At 37.4% G+C, this 21,145-nt stretch overlaps 1 protein-coding gene across 1 annotated transcript; it reads right to left on the reverse strand.

Moving 5' to 3' along the window:
• Positions 1-2,389: 2,389 nt before the first annotated feature.
• LOC139710699 (folylpolyglutamate synthase, mitochondrial-like) lies at positions 2,390-20,540 on the reverse strand. Its single transcript, XM_071622619.1, has 12 exons — positions 20,227-20,540; positions 18,508-18,621; positions 16,925-17,043; positions 16,051-16,258; positions 15,326-15,387; positions 12,908-13,010; positions 11,794-11,871; positions 10,893-11,055; positions 9,644-9,769; positions 9,271-9,497; positions 3,053-3,122; positions 2,390-2,766 (listed from the first exon to the last, which is right to left on the reverse strand). The coding sequence occupies exons 1-12, from the start codon at positions 20,293-20,295 to the stop codon at positions 2,390-2,392; spliced, it is 1,716 nt and encodes a 571-aa protein (XP_071478720.1). The 5' UTR covers positions 20,296-20,540.
• Between the last annotated feature and the right edge of the window lie 605 nt (positions 20,541-21,145).

Below are 21,145 nucleotides of genomic sequence, written 5' to 3' on the forward strand. Positions count from 1 at the left end.
AATGATCGCAATATTTCATTATTGAGTTTTTGCTCAGGTGAGAGCTGAACCCCTCAACATCACGATCATCCTGCGATGGTTCCCACGCAGGAACGGTGACCGTCTCGTTAAAAATTGAGACCTGATTAGATCGAATAAAAAGTGAACGTTGATATCCCATACAACGACACGTAGTTGATATAATACTGATTTCAGTTATTTCATACGCGCACACACACGCTCACCCACTCACTTACATACGAAGAACACAGGCAGCTCTCCGTGATCATAAGCCCGTTCAATAATATGGGATCAGCTCTCTTAATTAAAAATTGGGAAATTTTCAACGAGCCTATATGTGAGCTTAGCGTGTTTAGAGTGCATATGGGAAGCAAAAACAATAGTTTACACGAGAAACGTATCTGACACGGTAACAAATCGTATCATTGTGCTATCCTCATGGCGTGATGATAGATTAATTGGATTTCATTGTGTTGGGAAATTCAAAGGATGAATAGAATTCGAATAAAACGTTAAAAAAAGGTCATGTTGCCGAGTGCAGTTTCCGTGAAGTAGGCTATTGAAGAAAACAAAACGACTCCACGCTCCAAGCAAACAGAATTCCAATCACCACAAGCAAGAAAGACAGCACCGACAGATTGCTATACGATTGTATGTCTATCACTGACCAGTATAATTTCGCCAAGATTTCGTTTTTGTGCTTTTATTTCATAACTTGTAATGTATTTTGTTAAGGTTAATGCAAATAATGATAATAATGATACTGAATTGAAACTATGAATAAAATCGAGGACATGATAGAACACTGCGCATTAACACATCGACAGATGTTGAAGAGCAATGTGAATACACTTTTATATAGTGAAAAGATTTCTTAGCTAATAAAGCAACAGTTTCTGAATGAAACACAGGATGATGATAACTTGTATTACTATGCGTTTTTCCACATCTATAATATATCTTGAAATTACATTAAAATTTCTAACCTCTAAATGCGAAGCAACTCATAACTCAATAGAAATCAATGACATAACCATAAAATTATTACAAAAGAATAGAAGAATGATTCTTATATAGTCACACACTTGTTGATTTAAGAAAAAATGTCTATTACTTGAATGTGAAAATCTTACAAAAAGTAACATTTGAAAATTCACATTCAGCGTAGCCCACTTAACTGTGATCGATTTCATTTGCGGCCTTGGGTCCCAGCAAACACTGACTATGATTAAACGAATGTGCCTGCAGTGTAGGGTGCTTATATCCATGATTGAGGTGGGGTTGAAAACAATGTTGAAGGACTTTTTCTCAGACTTACCTAAACAAAATAACTTTGGCGACAGTGGAGTTTGTACAATATTTCAGCCTTGCTTTATAGAATTACAGCGTTTGAATTTGGATGAATTCACATCGATTATAGGGGTACCTTCAATGAATAAAAACTCTGATATGTTGTAACATTGTCAATGTATGTAATATAATTTATATATATTTACCTATATATCTTTGGCTTAAAATGTCAATACACAGGAAAGAAAATGTATACATTTACGTGCTTCTTCCATGTCACCGTAATGATAAAAAGCAAAAGCTTCATGGTTGAATCATTTTTGCTGCCAAAGCATCTTCTTAAAAGAAAGGAAAGAGCCATTTAGCATTGCTTTTAAAACTATGTCTGGTCGACATTGATAATTTTGAATAAGACAGAGATGTTTGTCATTTAATATGCTTGCAGGATCCGTGAGAATCACTGCGAGAAGAGTGTCAGTCATGGAATCTCCATGTGAACAAAAATAACATAATACAAACACACCAAAACACACTACACACACCAAAAACAAAAAACAAAAGGAGAAAAAAAAACTCATCAAAAAAATACTCATTTAAAAAAAAAATGAGCAAAAAAAAAAAAAAAAAAGAAGAGAAAATGTTAATGTATAGTTCATCATCGTAACCCATACAGTTATGTTTGTTTCGTTACTTTTGTGAACTCAAAGTGGAAATACATTCAAATCAAACAAAATCAAAGTAGAGGAGCAGCCAAGCAGCTATTACTAAAATATCACCATTAAACACCCTTATTGGTAGCTTAAACTTAATGTATGTCTTTTATGACCTATGGTCTTTGACCTCATGACCCCAAAATTTAATCGTTTCTTTCTTATCTCATCATGCATACATCCTGAAATTATGGTAAAAATGCCAACATCCGTTCTCAAGTTCTTGGCCACAAACAGACAGACATATCGACAAACATACAGAACCGAAAACATAACCTCCACAATCATCTTCTTTAGTTATATCCGCACAATGGAAAACTGAATGTCAAGAACCACAAGAATAATGAATGTCTGTAAATCCACTTACGTGGGCCTGAGTCCTTAGTGCTCTAAAGGGTACCAGTAGCAAGAGTTGGATCTAGGACATTTAGTACCGAGCCAACCAAGTATGTGCTGCCCGTAACCAGGATCTGAAGGTGATCTGCCGATTGAGGAGCTCCTCGCTCAGCGAAAGGTGATATTTCCTGGTTCTGTATTACTCCGTCGTTGAGGGGGCAGTATTTATCATCCAGCGGTCCCACCGCCCATTGAAGCGCTTCGGTGGCGGACGGTGCTACTCGAATGATGGGAATCCCAACCTTGCCATTACTGTTGCTTGGAGGAGTCGACTCGTTTGTCATCTTCTTGTGCAGGTCCCGATATGCATCCGCTAATGTATCCAGCTTCTTCAGTAGAGCAGGCAGCTTCAGAGGCGGTTTCTTGTAGTCTTTTATGCCAAAAATGAGATGGGCACAAATATGACTAATAATGATATGATGTAATTATGTGAAAGTTCAATTAGTTTTGCTGCATTAATGGTAACAATGCCTGCCTAAATACGTTCCCTTACAGGGAATGTGTAGGGATGTAAGATCTCAATCCGAGTTACTGAGACCGACAAAATAAGGAACATTACAATCTGTCTGAGTTTTATCCATTTTCAAATTGTGAAATCATCTGTTTTGTTTCAGAAAACAAGGAATCTGCATCGTTGTTGCTGTCACCACACTTACCCATAACTTCGTTGAGTTTGTCAGTGACACTGCGATTTCCACATAAAATCACCGCATCAAAGCTGAAATCCTGTGACAATCAGAAAAAAGGGAAAAAAGAAAATTGAACTGACATTGTCGACTATGTGATAACAAGGTTCAAGCACAGATTTAAGGAAATTGGTATTGGTGATCTACCATCAAGTTCCTTTCTCATGTCTTTTGCTTAACCCTATAAAACCCAAGGGGGGGGGGCACATTGTGCCCCTATACCATATTTTCGTCTGCCACTCCTACACACTTTACACAATTTCAACCAAATTTGGTGACTTTTCCTAAAATCTTATTGCGCACATTTTGATGTATAACTTTTATTAGCTATGTCCGATATTGCTGGTTGTCACGGCAACCGTAAACTGACAACCATGTTCGTCAGATTTTGCATGATTTTCTGTTCCAATTCAGTAAACAATATGAAAATGGAAGAAATGGGGGTTTTCTCGGCCGTAATTTGCTGAAGGACCAAAGGGTGAAGTAATTATTGTTGTGAATTACCCTGAAATGGTATTCTTTTTATTTCTTTTATTTTCTATTTGACATAGGCATCAAACAATAGATATAATAGAAACAATCGAAACTACAGCATTTTCCATAGACTACCCTTTTATTTTGTGTTATCTTCCACTCAAGCTTTGCCAGTAATCTCATTTGTTTATTATATTATCAATCTGCAAGCTCAAAATTTCTATATTTTGCAAATATGAAATATTCATTCAAGCAATATATCATAGGTTTTATACATTCTTTATATTGTAATAAATAGTGCCCCCGTATGTTGACCTTGAGAAATTCCAACCATAACAGATAGCGAAGGTTGACTTGCTTTTCCTTTGAGGCAGATATGAAAATGATTGATATAAAATAGATATATATATATATATATATATATATAATATACTGGGGATGAAAAAATGAAAAGAAAAAAACATGATTTTTAGCAATATTTCTATGTATTTCTTTATATTTTGGGAAATAGTGTCCTCAGTGGATGACCTTGAGAATTTCAAATGTTGGGTCATGTAGAGTATGAGTTGCTCTAGCCATGTGCCAAATATGCCGGTCATACATTATCATAATAAAGAAGTTTATAGGGGGCACAATGTGCCCCCCCCCCCCCTCTTGGGCCTGGAAGGGGTCAAAATAGCTTGGGCTTTTTGTAGCGTTAATTCTTTTGCAGAACTCTTTCGTACATCAACTCATCTCAACTCAAATCATTTCTGATTACTTACTTTTACTTACTGCCCGTTATGCCTCTATTGGCATGTAGGGCAGCAACGAACATCCTCACTTCTGACGGTCCTGGGCGAGTTTCTGGATAGATCCCCATGTATGTTTTAGGGCCTTTAATTCTCCTTCCACTGTTCTTCTCCAGGTGGTCTTGGGACGTCCCCGCTTTCTCTTCCCTTCGGGTGTCCAGTGAAGTGCCACACGAGTGATATTTTGAGCATCCATCCTGAGTACATGCCCGATCCATTTCCATCGTCGTCTCAGAACAATAGTACTCATGTCTTCTTGGTTGCATTTGGAGAGCAGTTCTTCATTAGATATCTTGTTGGGCCAGAAAATTTGAAGGATTCTTCTGAGGCTTCGTGTATGGAAGACTGACAGTTTTCTGACGTCTCTCTCTGTCATTCTCCAGCACTCTGATCCATACAACAATGTGGAGAGGACACAGCTTTGGTATAGCCTCAGCTTTGTTCTTGTGCTATACTGTTTTGACCTCCATACGTTGTTCAACATTCTGAAGGCCGTGCTGGCTCTATTGAGGCGTTGTTTGATGTAATTTCCTGCACCTCCGTCGCATCTCACAATGCTTCCAAGATATCTAAATTCTTCTGCAGTTGGGACATTTTTTTTATTCACTTGTATCGGTAATGGATCTGAGTTATTCAATATCATCACTTCTGTTTTACTTTCGTTTATCTTTAGACCAATTTGCTGTGCAAACTCACTCAGGCGTGATGTTTTCGCTTGCATATGCTGGTGTGTATGAGAAAGTAATGCAAGATCGTCAGCAAAATCAAGGTCTTCCAAAGTTGAGAAAATGGACCATCTGATACCTCTTGATTTGTCTTCAGTTGTTCGCTTCATTACCCAGTCAATGGCAATTATGAAGAGAAGTGCGGACATGACACAACCCTGTCTTACTCCAGACTTCACTTCAAACTTTATACCACTGCTTCCAACACTGCATGAAAAATGTGAGTAAAAGCTCTTTATGACAAGAACTATATCGCGTGGTATTCCATACATACGCAGAATTTGCCACAAGCTCTCTCTGTGGATACTATCAAATGCCTTCTCAAAATCAACGAAATTTATGTAGATCTGTCTTTGCCATTCTGTGCATTGTTCGATGATATTACGCAGTACAAATATTTGGTCAATGCGCCCCCTTCCTCTGCGGAATCCTGCCTGTTCCTCTCTAAGCTCTTGGTCGACAGCATCCGTCAGACGTTTTACAATGATCTTTGAAAAAATCTTGCTTGGTATCGATAAAAGGGTAATTCCACGCCAGTTATTACAGTTCCTCAGGTTTCCTTTCTTTGGAATTCTAATAATCATACCTTCGGACCAGTCTCCTGGAATTTGCTTTCTTTCCCACACAGCTCTGAAGAGTGGTTCAAGACCAGCTGCAATCTCTGGTTCTACTTTAAACAATTCTGCATTGAGGTTGTCCTGTCCAGGAGATTTGCCATTTCTTAAGGACTTAATGGCAAAGATAATTTCATCTTTGGATGGAGGGCCAGTGTTTATGTCAAGGTCTTCTTCTGCTTCTTGAATGTCTGCCTCTACAGATGGTGGTGGTCTGTTCAGTACTTCACTGAAATGTTCTGCCCATCGAGCTTCTTTTTCCGTTTCTGTGGTAAGTGTCTGGCCCTGTTTATCAAAAACTGGTGCATCTGTCTTTCCTCTGCACTTTCCACTAATTATCTTGGTAAGTTTGTAAACTTTACCTTGCTCCCCTTTCTTCGCGGCATCTTCTGCTTGAGATGCTAGACCATCTAAGTAGCTCCTTTTATCTGCTCTTGCCTTTCTCTTGACTGTCCTATTCATTTCCTGATACTTACAAGTATACTTTTTCTTTAATCGTTCTGACTTTGCATTAATTACAAGCTTCTTTACCTCTTTCCGTTTCTTTATGGTGTCCCATGTGTCTGCTGAAATCCATTCTTTCTTTTCCTTTCCTTTGTAGCCTATGCACTCTTCGCTTGTCTGAACAAATGTCGTCTTAGTTTTCTCCCACATTTCATCAATTTCCCTATCAGTGTCGTCAAGATCTGCTAAAGCTTGAAATCTGTTCTTCAGCTGAAGAATGAAAGAAGATCTGGTCTTGGGATCGTTGAGCTTTTGAACATCAAACTGTCTCCTTCCTGTTTTCTTGGTGCCTGCTCTCTTAAGTTTTACTCTTAATGATGCCACTACAAGATAATGGTCGCTGCTAACATCTGCTCCTCTCCTCACTTTGACATCAAGGAGCGAGTGTCTCCATGTACCATTTATTATGAGGTGGTCAATCTGGTTCCTGTCTCTGCCATTTGGTGAGATCCAAGTCAGCTTATGGATGTTCTTGTGTGGGAAAAGTGTCCCTCCTATGACCAAATCATTTGTTGCACAGAAATCGAGCAACCTTTCACCGTTGTCATTCATGTTTCCACAGCCATGTCTGCCCATAACTCTTTCAAAGCTGGTGTTGTCATTACCTACTTTTGCATTCAAATCCCCCATTACAATTTTCATGTCGTGTCTAGGAATTCTGTCCAATTCAGCTTGTAGTTGCTCATAAAAATCATCTTTAACAGATTCATCACTATCGTTGGTTGGAGCATAACATTGAAGAATTGAGGCATTGATATGCTTTCCCTTCAGTCTAACTTTGATCAGCCTACTGCTCACAGGTTTCCATTCCAAAATGCAGTTTTCAACTCCTTTCTTCAATATAACTGCAACTCCTTCACGAGCCTAGCCGAAAATAATAATCTATTGTTTAAATACCGTTGTTGGTCCCCAAGATTTCAAATTTGTCTTTAGCACAGGTAGTGGTCCTACACCCCGGTCACCTTGCCAGTCATATTGAATACAAATGTCTTATGAGGTACAGAATGCTAGTATTAGGCATTGGTTTCTTGAATAATATGATTATGCATTACATTTCGAAATGAAAATTCACAGTAGATGTTCCTATCTAAACACTTGAAATTATTAGGGATGTTTCAGACTAAAGCTTTATGAAAAAAATATCAGCATTTGTTTGTAGTTATTTCATATTTTGACCTGAATTTTGGCATCTCATGAGGTAAATCTCTCGTTTGAAGAAGCTACACCCTGTAGACAATGCCAGTGTATATCTTGTCAATCAAGGACTTAAAAACCAAAGATATAAAACACCTGTTTCTTCTCCCTGGCCTAACAGGGGGGGGGGGGGGCACCCGCGAGAGGAGGAGGTTGTTTTGGTTTTGGCATGGGCTATGTAGCTCCATGGTACGTGTGTGTCGACAAACTTTGCTCTTCTTCTTATTCCTGTATTTTCTTTATTTGTGGGTCAAATTTTTTCTTTCGAAATTCAAAACGGATGACAATAGAATTTCTCAATAGAATATAAAATCTGAAACTTTAGAAAGAATAGAGAAAATTGAGTGCACTTTGAATGGTCTGCCACAGGCAGATATCCTTATCATGCTCTTACGTAATATGACAGCTGTTGCAGTCATTAAACCCTGGCTTGGCCTCCAGGTTTGGCACGCCTGAGTAGAAAGTTATTTTGCAGTGGGCAAATACATCTACTCTCACCTCTCAAACGAGGAATTGTTAGAGGGGTATAGCACCCCATCAGCTTCGTTTGGCGATGGGGTCTCGCCTGAAACGGGGGTTCGACGGCATGTTAGCTGTAAGTTCATAAGGCGAGATCTTTAACAATATACATCCATTTAAAGGAATACCATGTCATGTTCGTGTTAACTCTGCAGTATTCCGCATAATATATGTGCGTGTATATCCTAGGAAGGTGTGCGTATTCAGTGAATGGATGTGTTAGCTTGCGAACGTTTGTCAAATTAATGGCATTGATATTTCATTTGTTTTGGATATACGTAATGCCTGCACTTTTTTCCAATTGTATTCTATTGTCTTCTGAAGATAAGATTATAATTCGAGTAGTTTTAAATCATGCCATTACATGAACAATCGGACCAATTGCTGCTCATTTTTGTCTTTCCTGCAAAAATTTGTGATAAACTCGTAACCAGACGTAGGCCTATTGTATTGTATTGTATTGTATTGTATTGTATTGTATTGCACTGCATTGTATTGTATGGTATTGTTGTATTGTATTGTATTGCATTGCATTGCATTGCATTGTATTGTATTGCATTGTATTGTATTTTATATTGTATTGTATTGCATTGTATTACATTGTATTGTATTATATTGTATTGCATTGTATTGTATTGTATTGTATTGTATTGTATTTTCAGTTACAAAATCTCGGAAGAAATATCATATACATGTTACAATTTCATGATAAATGACTGGATAGCCCTTTTCAACATTATCAACACGATATTGCTGGTTTTCAGAGGACAACCATACGTCATAGAATGAAAAAAAAACCCAATATTGAAATATCCTACATACGCAGCAGGAGATATAGGAAGCTCATAAAACACTTCTGAGTACAAAAAGAAACAAAAAATAACATAAAACACCAACAAGATAAAATAAAACAACATCTTTCCCAGGGTACTATGGTAACCTCTCTATGTATCACAATATCTGTAACGAAAGATATCAATACATAAACATTTTTTACTTTTTTCTTTCATCCCGAATGAATATTTGAATAGCATTTCTAATTGCAGTCGATACATTGATTGGCAATGTGCACTTTCTCATGCAATACATAAAGTTTGCTTGGAGGCCAAAGACCACAAGAACACATCTTCTTCCATCTAAACATTGTACGTGTTTTAGTGAATCTACGCCGAGGCCAAGTATACCTCCTTGGTCCAAGCGTGTCCAGCCTCCCAGTGGAACACAGAGCGTTTTTTTTTAAATCCTCTCATCAACCGCAGCTGATTCGTTCTGTGAGCGTTGGTAATGAATTCTTTTACACATTACAATGTTCACAGTACAGCAGAGAGATATGGTGTGGAACGACATCCGCAGATTAGATGACCTACCACAAAAGGAGCCATGATGTCTTGTGCCCGTCTATCTCCACCGAGGTAGAACATCAGCACTCGCTTGACGACCCCTCCCATGACCTCCGCGTCACGCTTTGCCGCTTCAGCGAACCAGTCTCTACACATAAACGCACTGTGGTTGGTGTGTGCGTTGTCGAGGTAGTATGTCACGTGGCTGCCTTTGACCACTTGGTTTCGCCCAGGCCAGTGACAGGACGCCAGTGCTGATCAAAGAAATACAAAAACAACAGGGGATGCTGATTAGGTTCTTTTTTATGTTACTGTTGCTGCCTGTCAAAAGGCTAGCCAGATTAAGATTGTTACTTGTTGCTTCCATCAATTCTTTTGTTAAGTAGATAGCGTTACCTACCTTGAATAAACTCAGAAGGAAGAGTAAATGGCATTGCCCTTTCGACCTCTCCGTAGGTCAACTGTTGTTCACCAGTGGGTTCAATCAGTCCCGTGACAGAGTCCGGATCCACCGGGTGCTTCGGAACTGAAGTAAGTGGAAAATACCACCATATAAGATATCGAAAAGAAAGACAAAAGGATAAAAGGTTTTGAAGATCTGAACAAGTCATGCTGGTGTTTCTATCTCCCGCGAAACATTCCTTTTCTCTCAGATCATGAATTGAAAATATTCGAGAACATGCATGCAAGAGTTTATCATTTTAAAAAAAGAGCCCCACACACCTTTTTCAATGTCACTGATTGTATTTGGTTAATTCTATGATGCGCGAAGTAAGAATAGTGTGGTATAACAAAGTTGAAGATGTTCTTGTAATGTAATTATGAGAAAAAAAACACAAAAAGAGGGTGAAAAGCGAAGACATTTGTACATAAATCAGATGAAATGACGATGGCCAGAATAACAACCATGCAATCGGTTTGAAATGGTATTTAAGGGAGGACTGGTTGGTTGTCCCTCATCAGGGTAGTCGAAAGACAGGTAACCTTCTCGAAACAGCGTTTCAACTCAGGAGCCTGCAACAGTCTGTACATTTCCTGCAAGTCGTTGTCTATCACCTGTTCACCACATGGGTTAAGGGCTAGTGTAGTAAGGCAATTCCTCGACAAATTTCCCGGCTAAAACCAATGTAGCTTTTGGCGAACATAAAAAAAGAAAAAAGAAGAAGAAATTGAACCTAATGCCAGAGCCGAAAAAGATGTAAAAGAAATATTCTAAAGACTTCATCTCGTCTTGTTCATAGGTATTTGTTCATGTATAACGTCGCTTGAGTTAAATTATCAAAGAAATATAAATACTAAAAAGGCGATCATCTGCATATCGAAATGATTGTAAACCGTGTCTTACCACAAAATTGCGTTCCCCTAACTGCCTAACACAATAACCCCCTTCACATTACACCGTGTAAATGATAATTTTACACGTTGTATTCGATTGACAGGATTCAGGTATTTAAAGAAGTTTTTATGATGCTTCTCCCTTCTTAGACCAAACCTTTCCCGAAATATAATGAAAACATAATATTGAATTTCCTTGAGAATTGGATGTCTGTTTTCGTACCTTTATGTAATGACACGTATGCCGATGACACAGGTATGTTCAGTCGATTCGGGGGTGGGGGATGGGGGGGGGGGGGGTGGAGAGTACTGACCCGTAAAGTCGAATCTTCCTGGGTCCTTCTCCTCGAGCCAAGCTTTAGCCATCTGCACTGCCAGCGTTGCGTTGATAAGTTGATGCTTTCCAACGAGACCAACTTTGAGCGGGTTGCCCCGGAAGTCGTTGTGTTCGATTGGCGAACACACCTGAAGAGTCGCCTGATTGTGACAGATCATGATATTCTTGTCTGTTTATTGATGGAATGTCTTGAAGCCAAATCATTCTCCATAAAGATTGAACGGCATTTGACAATGTTCCCAATTCATTTCTGGTAACGACACAAAGTTTGTGTATTAATGACGGTTGTAAATTGTGAATTCCCTGCAGCATCCATTCATTAAACAGCGTAAAAATGCACAGATTCTAACGATTGGTCTACCTACAGATCAGTCTGATTTCACGAGAACCATGTTCAAACTTAAAAATCAACAGTGGAACTATAAAATGAAAGACCACAGCTTGAACACAAACTAAGAAAAGAAAATCACCTATACCTTTAATAAGATAATGAGAAAGAGCGACATTATCAAAACTGTTCCAGTATAGCTACACATTTCATTCCTTCATTCATTCATTCATTTTTCCATCTCCAACAAAACTTGTAAATACATTTCTTTCTCACATAAGTACATATAATAGATGTCAACATTACAAATATGATAAATGCAATAAGAATACACAATAATCGGGTGGAAAAGAAACAGCACCAAAAAAAAAAAAACACATTCTGAAGTTTAAAAATTGAGGAGATGGGGAGGAATGCTGAAGAAGCAATGCTTGTAGGGTGTGGAACTGGATAAATTATAAACGACAAATTGGTGATCACCCTTGAGTGTATTGCTTTCCTATAGGCATTTTACTTACAACTATAGAAACGAATACGAGCAACTAATCACCTTTTTTTCAGCAGCTCTGCGGGTCAGAACTCGCATGGCCCCACCATCCTGGGCAACTGTGAAAGCAGGTCGGCCGTTCTTTGTGAAAGAGACATTACACATTAATGTTATGAATTTGCAACTGTATCCAGTTATTGTGATTCTTTAGTGCAAGTTAAGAATGACACTCACTAGGCATTCATTCAAGATTTATTTTTGATTAATCTTACAATTGCGATGAAAAACGAGCAAAAACACAAACAAACGAACAAACGAGCAAACAAACAATGAAGTGTCCATGCCGTAATGATCGACATTTCATCCTAATTTCGCGTTTTCTCTGTACCTTAAAACTAGTGCTGTTTGCAATACTATTTTGCATGAATTACATCATATAGATCAGATATCAAAATATTTGAATTGTACATAAATACATTTCGGATATATTATAATTATATTACTAACATAATTGTTTTTCAAGTGATGCACGTCTTACCAGTTCGGCTTTTCAGCAAATCACACATTTCAATCCCGATATTATTACTATTATTATCATCATCATATGTATATATATTCATTATTGCAATTTTTCATTGGTTTTCTCGTTACATATTCATTCGGACGTACATGCATATCTTTTGTTATGCTTCATGACCTGAAATTTTTACAAATTGTTCAATATTACAATTTTATAAACGTTATAGGTTATATTATGCCTTACCTTTTGTTGGATGGGAATAAAGTAGAATTAAATTGAATTGAATTGAATTGGAAACAAGCAAACGAACATAATTCCTTCCATTGTGTCGTTCTATATTATTTAGCTCGTACGTACCGACATCCAGATCGACATTAGAATCCTAAGGGCTATTGGAACCCTGTCTTAACCTCCATATCGTGCAGCTATATGATGGCTCGAGAATTTATTCAAAACTTTGAAAATTCCTGACGTTTCCCTTTAAATGGATTGTCCGATTTTCTACTAATATTACCGCAAATATCCTCTGCTAATTATACAGCAAATTTTTCAAATAATCATTTTAGGAGGGCTAATTACACTTTGAAAGAAAGAGTGTGCAAACTGAATTTTCCTTATATCAATATCAAGTGGAAAGCAAGTTCCCTCTTAACTAACCTTAAAGATGCCGGATTTGTGCCAGGCAATTTCTTCGATCGTGTGTCCCAGATGATCCACGTGGTCGATACCTAGAGAAGTTACTCCTGCCACAGTGGAAGACCTTTGAGTATACCGGAAGAAGAAATCAGACTTTTGCTTGAACATAATAATATAACCCATTAAGAGGGCCTAAATGTTGCTGTGAACATTTAACATCATCTTGACCTTAATGATTGATTGATTATATTTCTGCAATTCTTGTCCACGCATAAATACATCACAAAGTCAATTGAACAAACTGATTGGTAACGATATTGTTTAAATCTTACGGTTGAAGCAGGTAAGTGGTTGATGCAAGCATACGATATCATTTCATGATTATGCAAAATAAAGATGAGCAGGTGTTATTTTATGCACATATAGGGCTTCTATACGCAAACTTAAGAATCACAATGTGCCTGCTGTTCAAAAGACAAATCAAAGAGCTCTAGATATAACAGAAATACAAGAGACCATCATCAAAAGCAAACGCTTGACGAGGAAAATGGGCTCAGAAATAGTTGTCTATGCAATGCGACAAATCTCATGTATACACATGATATAATTCAATTCAATTCAATTTTTTCAATAGTGTATTTATTTCCATCATCAAAAAGAAAAGAAAAAGTTGACATAATCCAAAGTGATACAATTTTTTCATTTTTTCTTACACTCGTCTGAAAAAGGATTTTTTTTTTCAAATACAATAAAAGTATATGCACGAATGATGTCATAAAAAAGAGACAATGCACTTTGCCATGGCAACAAAAATAGTAAATAATCACAATGATGGAAAACAGTGTTCCTCTAAAAAATATCTTATTGCAAATTACAATCACCCAAATTACAATCACCCAATTCCTGATTTATTCTGTGTTATGTTTTGTTGGGAAAAAAGAGGATGAAGATAAATGAATTGAATTGTGTTGAATTGAAAAGGAATTTACTCTCGATTGAATGTGAAAGTACGAATTTCACTGCAATTAGAATAAGAACTAGTTAAATACACATTCTGCACACAGTCAGAAAGAAATAAAAACAAAATTGCCACAACGAGAGAAAAGAAAGCCCTTCAGTCTTTTTTCAATATATAATATAACTATGCTACCCATTTTAAATTGAGCTTACAAGATTTCTAATTAATCTAATTAATAAATCATCAATGATACTCCTGTAAAATCTGATGCGTGCAACACCTTCGCAATGATTTATTCGGGCTTAGACCACAGCAATACAGTGGTGGATCTTGATCATTCTCTTTGACTCTTTGTTCACTACTAAAGACAATCTTCTCACTTTTTCTAAAGATTTGGATTTTTTTTCCTAAAATGTCTCTCTTTCTAAAAAAAAAGAAAGAAAAAAAACCGTAGAAGAAGAAATCAATATTTAAATTCAACGCTAATCATTTAAAACGTACGAGCTTTTGATTCCGTGATAGGTCATTCCCTTCAGTAGGTGACTTAAATCAGTGAGGTTATATCTTGATTTATAATCTCATGCAAAAAGATGATAATGCATATTTTCTTCCAGCGCTGCCAATATACCTGGGTATATTGGTTCAAAGTGGCTTTAGATCCTTCAAATCTCCAAATTTGAGCACATTGCCATTTAGTAGGCCTACATTATTCTGACAGAGCCGTCGGTGTGCACAAACCTTAATTGCTAACATGGCGCCCAATTAAGTTATCTACCATACCTGCACCAAATGCGTATAATACATTTTCTCATAGCAGATTCTTAGCCTTTGACCGTTTGGGTGATTGTAATTTGCAATAAGATCTTACAGCAAAGCTATAAAGGGGTGAACGCGCAAGCTGGTACCGTTAGTCACTATTGACGTGTAGTCTTTTTTTTTCTCCTGAAGTACGTGTATTACCGTCATGCTGTTTCTAGCACCGGTAACCATGAGTGAATCGAACTGAAGCGTGTAGAATACAAGAGAGATTACTAGTGTACTGGCTGTTTGACCAAGGAGCTTCCCCACAAGGATCATAACACGTGTTATGATCCTTGTGATTTTTGTGATTGTTACTCTGTCTTGCGTGACGACCCGGCTCCGTTTACATGAGCCTATTAATTCAGCAAGATGGTCTCTGACAAAAGCTTTCCCCGACGCCTCGCTGATGAGCATTCAATCCTTGCCTCGACATTCTCCATCGTAAATAGCTGCTTTTGAATCAAGTCCCGGGTGCGGAACGTGAAAGCCTTTTAGGCCACGACAAAAGCTAGCGGCTTCTACAGCGGTTAGAGAGTGATGACGCCAGAAACTCACATGCAAAAACGACCAGTTCTGATCAGAAAATTCTATGCATTGTGTATCGAATCTCTTCAGTGCGGACGTACTGAAGCAAATCGTTTTTTGAATATATTATTATCATTGTAAGGAGTTGTTCTCACCAAAGAGTATTAGTCGTGTCGTACTCTCCTCCCATACCAACTTCTATGACTGCCACGTCCACCTGTTAAGATCACACAAACAGATTCAATTTAAGTAATTGGTAAACCAATCAACAAACCAACAAAACAAACAAAAAAATACACTCACAAGGACAAATACACTATACTCATAACTCTATGATAATTTTCCGAAACCCATCAGATGCCTGATAAAAACATATGATAAATGCTCAACAAAATTAGCATGCTAGGGTAGAACCTCATCTGTATTGAAAATTTCATCCGAAATTATTAATTTTGTGAAATTTGTGAAAGTCTCTGACCAGCGTATTAATAGACCGTCACGTGATCAAGGTGTGACGGTTCATTTTGCTGAAGAATGACAGCTGTAACTTTCGGAGGTAAGCATTTGTATTAGGACCAAAAGCTTAGCACAAATTTCAGAAAATTAACATACATCATTGTTTTTCTATGAGGATCCCTTGTGAAGGTTTGTGTTTTATGCGTAACGCTTCAAATTAATGTGAGACTGCATGTAACTTCCTAAATTCGGATTGTGTTCGCATTGAAAAGTAAGTATGAATCGAGTGAGGACGCTCTCCATAACACAACAATCCCAATAAAAGACCGAGTGAGGAATCATCTGAATCTTTTCGATTCGACCAGATAGAGTGGCAGGTTATCATGGTTGTGGAAGATGTGCTATTTCAAGATTTTTCCCAAACCTTTTCTTGAATGAAGATGAAGAATGACAAGAATGTGAAGAGTTGGTATTGACCAAGTTTATCACTGTAAATTGGATCTTCTTCATTCATATAAGCATTCTTTTCGATCATCTCGAGGAAGTTGAGGGCGTAACGGGCAAACTTCTCCCTGGGAAGAGCTGCACCTCCGACACGGATTCGTTCCCTCACTTCAACCAGGGGTGGTGAACTGGAAAAAAAAAAGTGTTCTCACCTGTTAAAGTGCAGTTCAGGAGCTTGCGCGAGTTGTTTTGAAGCCGCTTCAACCGCACACAAGCAAACCAAAAAGGAACTTCCAGTGACATCCACGCCTAAATGAAACTACTTTGTGATCGTTGTTGTTTTTTTCACAGTTCTCACAAATGATTTTAAAGAAATTCTATCAATCTACCTTTATTACCCAATCAGAACCTTTTCACAAGAAGATGGATAAAGGTTCACCAATGTTTTTTTTTTTTTTTTTTTGCTACCGCATGGGATGATCGCATCCCAAGCTGTGCGTGAAACTCGGAGTATGGCATTAAGGCACTGATGAGCCTTTAGTCATCTTCTTGTGTAAACGTTATCATTACATGCTGTGCCATCCGGACATTGAGCACTCTGAACGAAGATAAACTATCCATTAAAAAAAAAAAAAAAAAAAAAAAAATATATATATATATATATATATATATATATATATATGTGTGTGTGTGTGTGTGTGTGTGTGTGTAGATATATATTCAAAGAGTACAGCGTAGCGAGAAAGAAGTCTGTATTTGCGTTTGATATGTTTAAGCAATGATTATCAATGTTGAATTCCAATTATACAAGAGGACTAGAAAATTGAACAATAGAAAATGCGCCTCTTTCTTACGTCAGAAGTCCAGTTTTGTAGCCACAGGTCCTGAGAATACGTTCAGTCAAAGCACACGTTGACCCTTTGCCCTTGGTCCCCGCTACGTGAATGCAGGACAGTGAATCCAATACCTCTTTCTGTTTTGAATGCATAAGTTAAACCGTTTTAATGATGACATTTCCCCAATTCTAGTGCTGCTAGAGTTCATTTCAGGCCACATTCTCATCTCATCTCCTTTTTTGGTATGTTTACCTTCTAATGTATTAACTCACTGTGTCTCTACAATAAGATAGTGGCTTGTGATTTCATTGAACACGAAGAGAATGAAGATATGTTTACTAGCTTTAAATTGCTCACTAAAACCAAACGTGTTTCAAATGAAGAATGTGTAAATGTGGCTAACATACTCGAGACTAACACTGCAAGGAGATGGATTCCATTAAAAATTTTATCCAAGATTTGAATGATGTGTCAATGTATCTTTATTAAGGTTTAGGTTGATAAGGCCGTCTGAAAACTGATACATGCCGTCTTTGTACAACATGCAGCTTATTTTGGAAACATTTACATATGGACCCAAACCCAAATAACCCCACTGGGCATTTTCCCCCGTCATGCAAATACACAGACCAACCAAGAAAGAAGAAATTACTGTATCTTGCATAAATTAATTAACTTTAAATAATCAAGTACAATCATGCAGGTAACTGATTTAGTAACTTTTATATTTGGAAGCAGCACCCCAAATTTAACAACTTTGAATATTTTCATAGTTCCACAAATGAAGAAAGAACAAAAATACTATGTTTTGCATAAATTAATATAATTTGCATAATCAAGCACTGCACTGGTACCAGGTTAAAATGATGGCTGATGATTTCTCATCATTCATAAATGAACTAAGCACCCTAAATAACTCCACTCTATGAATTTTCATTAGTCCAAACGCATGATACCACAATGAAATAAAAATAACAGGATTTTTGCATAGAATAATTAAGTGAAATTTGCATAATTAAGCATTATCATCAAAAAAGCGCGCACATTTCCGACTAAATAATATTCATATAGAATATGGACTCAGCACACAGAAATTATCCCACTACATTGTATGCTAATTTTCGGTGATCCAAATGCAGACCCACCAACAAAAAAGGAAAATATCACATTTTGCATAAATTTGTTACATTTGCATAATTAAGCACTTAATATCATTAGAACGTGCATTTTGCTGACTTTGCAACATTGATATTTGGATTCAGCACCCGAAATTACATCAAGAGACACATTTTCAGGTGGAGCCTAAATGCGGACTACGAAACTCAAAATTAGGCTGATTTTTCCATGTCGTCCCATGGTCTATATTTACATAAAATCACAATAAACAATACATGCGACAAGACTGAATTTTTCCATGACCTTGAGTCCCCCTCCCCTATTTGATAAGTAATGAAAATACTATGACCACTTTAAAATATCTGGACTGCTCACATCATTCATTGCACACAATTAAGAAGTGCCTTTATGAAAATAAGGCCAGAAAGTGAGAACTCCGCTATTATACAGTATTAGTTGAGATATTTCTACTGCAGTAGTCATACCGTTATACCAACTCGTTTCAGGAACTTTCTGCAGTCGGGAATTTTTTCGCATCTTTTGTCAGGAGGGTAGGCAATTTGAGAAGTGGTCATCTTTCCGAGTTTCTCCAAGAAGGTCTAGGATGTAAAGCACAAAATAATACTCACTCATTAATATAAAAAGTTCACAGTAGACACAATGAGCAGAATATAACAGCTAGGGTTTGATGACAAATTCTTCTCACTTGTTTTTGGCAGCTACTGGAATGTTTGAATTTGAAACGTTGGTGTCCAGAGGAAAAAAATAAGAGGGCCGAAAGAAAGAAGACAAAAACAAAAAGATTCTCTTTGAATTTCTGTTAGTGACCCGTTATCAATGTTTATTGTGGCTCCGGACCACCGAGCCATGCTCATGTCATGCCGCACTACAATGTTTTATTGAACCACTTCATTCACGTTTGCATTTCATCGAAGGATCTTTAGGCGAAGCACCGAAGAAATACATCGCATCACTGAGTCCTGCCTGTTTCCATGGCAACTTGAAGTTTTCTAGGGTGACATGTTTTCAAGCATTGTTTTCTTTGATCCATCCACATCGACATTAGGAAATGCATCAAGAACATATTAAGAGTGATGGCCGTTAATCCGAAAGTGAAATAAAGTTTTCATTCCGAAATTCATAAATTTCATGTATACATAGATGTTTGTTAATCCGAAAATGAACTACGGACCGCTAATTCGAACATTTTGTGGCATTATTCCTCAGGTTTGCTTTTCAGAAGATCTTTTTATTCGAAGATTCACTAATCCGAAAATAAAGTACGATTCATTATTTCGAGGATTCGTTCATCCGAAATTCAAATTAGGTTCGTTTTAGGAAAAACCCGTTAAATCCGGAAACAAAAATGGTGCGTATATACTTATTAATCTCACTATCAAAATAACAAGCCTTGGGAATAAAGAACTTCAGCAAGCTTAGGATGCAACGATGGATAAAAATCTCACAATGATGCGGCAACAGTCAAATTTACAGATAAAATCCCATGATGATATAGCAGCAGCCTAATTTACTAACATGTTCAATTTGTATTTGGAAACGTTAATGTAAACGAGGTTATTCTTCACACCAAGAAAGTTTGACAAGGAAAATTGCTTGTATTGCTTGTCATATTATCAACTGCAAGCAAGGTGACCTTGGAGATCACAAGTCACTCAATCCCGCTGGAGAGAACAAAGTGTGAAGACATTGTGAACACAGTGTGAAATCTCTTCACACTGTTAGATTTGAGTATATTAACAATGTGAACACTTTGGGAATCATCAATCCACATTGTGAATCATCAATCCACATTGTGAATCGTCAATTCACAGGTGTGAAAGAGAACTGAAGTACATTACCATGGTTACTGTGTAAACTCTTTGTCGAAAGCCACCCCACAATGCAATATCATCTTAACACTGTGAGCGAGAGTTCTCACATAGTTGATTGTGTGAACACATTGTGAACACACTGCGAGAAAATGTATTCTTTTCAGTATGGATGCTAGGATAATGGGATCAAAAGTTCGAATGGATTTAGACAGTTGAATAATTTCTGTCAGAAAGAAAAGGATACCATTTGCCGAACAAAGGATTAAATTTGGTCAGAGTAATTGTTTCCTTATCTGTCACAAGTACCTAGAATTTATAATTGTCTGTAATCTTTAAGGCGAGACATTTTAAATTCAAGTTTATCACTTTTACCTCATAAAGACTCTTTTCGTCGTTTTGTTGAAAGCCGTCGGTGACAGGATTTGACTTTGCAGTTTCCATGTTGACAGTATTCTTCTTGGAGCAGTTTCAAGAATGGTTTCAAAAGATGCAGCTGTGGAAGTTACCGAAGCGCTGGTGATTGTACAGTTCGTGTCTGTCTCTTCAGTGCCCCAGTATTTATCCAGAGAAATTGAGATGGAATATAGTATGGTTATTTGCACTCTGGCATGCTCTCGCTTGAGAGCCGTATGGTCTTATACGGGAAATCTTGCTGCTCACATTCTCATTATCACGGACTTGGCATGAACGAGGTAACCACAAACAAAACAGTGGATGGGACCGTGACGAAAACATCCCGCACGTGACATAGATTTCCCCTCTGCCAAAGAAGTAAAAAGAAAAGAAAAATAGAAAAAAGGATGAATACAAAAAAAAAAAAATCGATGAAACACTGACAAGATCACAAACCACGTAGATTTTAAGAAAGCGAAGCCATCTGACCTTTTGCAGTTTGCCGTGAAATAAAGTTATGCCTGATAGGACAAGATTGATTGGTCAAATCGTGATGCGAGTTGAAAAGAACAAACAAACCACAGACTACAGAGAATTAGGTGTCCGAGGGTTGGTCTCAGAGGATCGAGTCTTCGCGGATCTTGAGAACATTGTTGTGCCGCAAAATACGACAAAAATGGTAAAATGGGGGTGTTTATATCCATGAGCCATTCCATATTCAAAAAATCCGCGATTCAAACGGGAATGTAGTATAATGGTCGAAAACATAATCAAAATATCTTTTGGGAAGAAATAATTGAAGTCTGCAAATAACTGCTACATAAATGAGCATTAATCCTAACCCTTAAAAAATCCTGAACCTAATCCTATTACTTACTGGTATTCAGCCCGGAGGGGT

The sequence above is a fragment of the Diadema antillarum genome, unplaced genomic scaffold (genome assembly GCF_040938485.1).
Source record: "Diadema antillarum isolate AM-2024a unplaced genomic scaffold, OU_Dant_1.0 seq00001554_RagTag, whole genome shotgun sequence".
NCBI classification, from domain to species: domain Eukaryota; kingdom Metazoa; phylum Echinodermata; class Echinoidea; order Diadematoida; family Diadematidae; genus Diadema; species Diadema antillarum.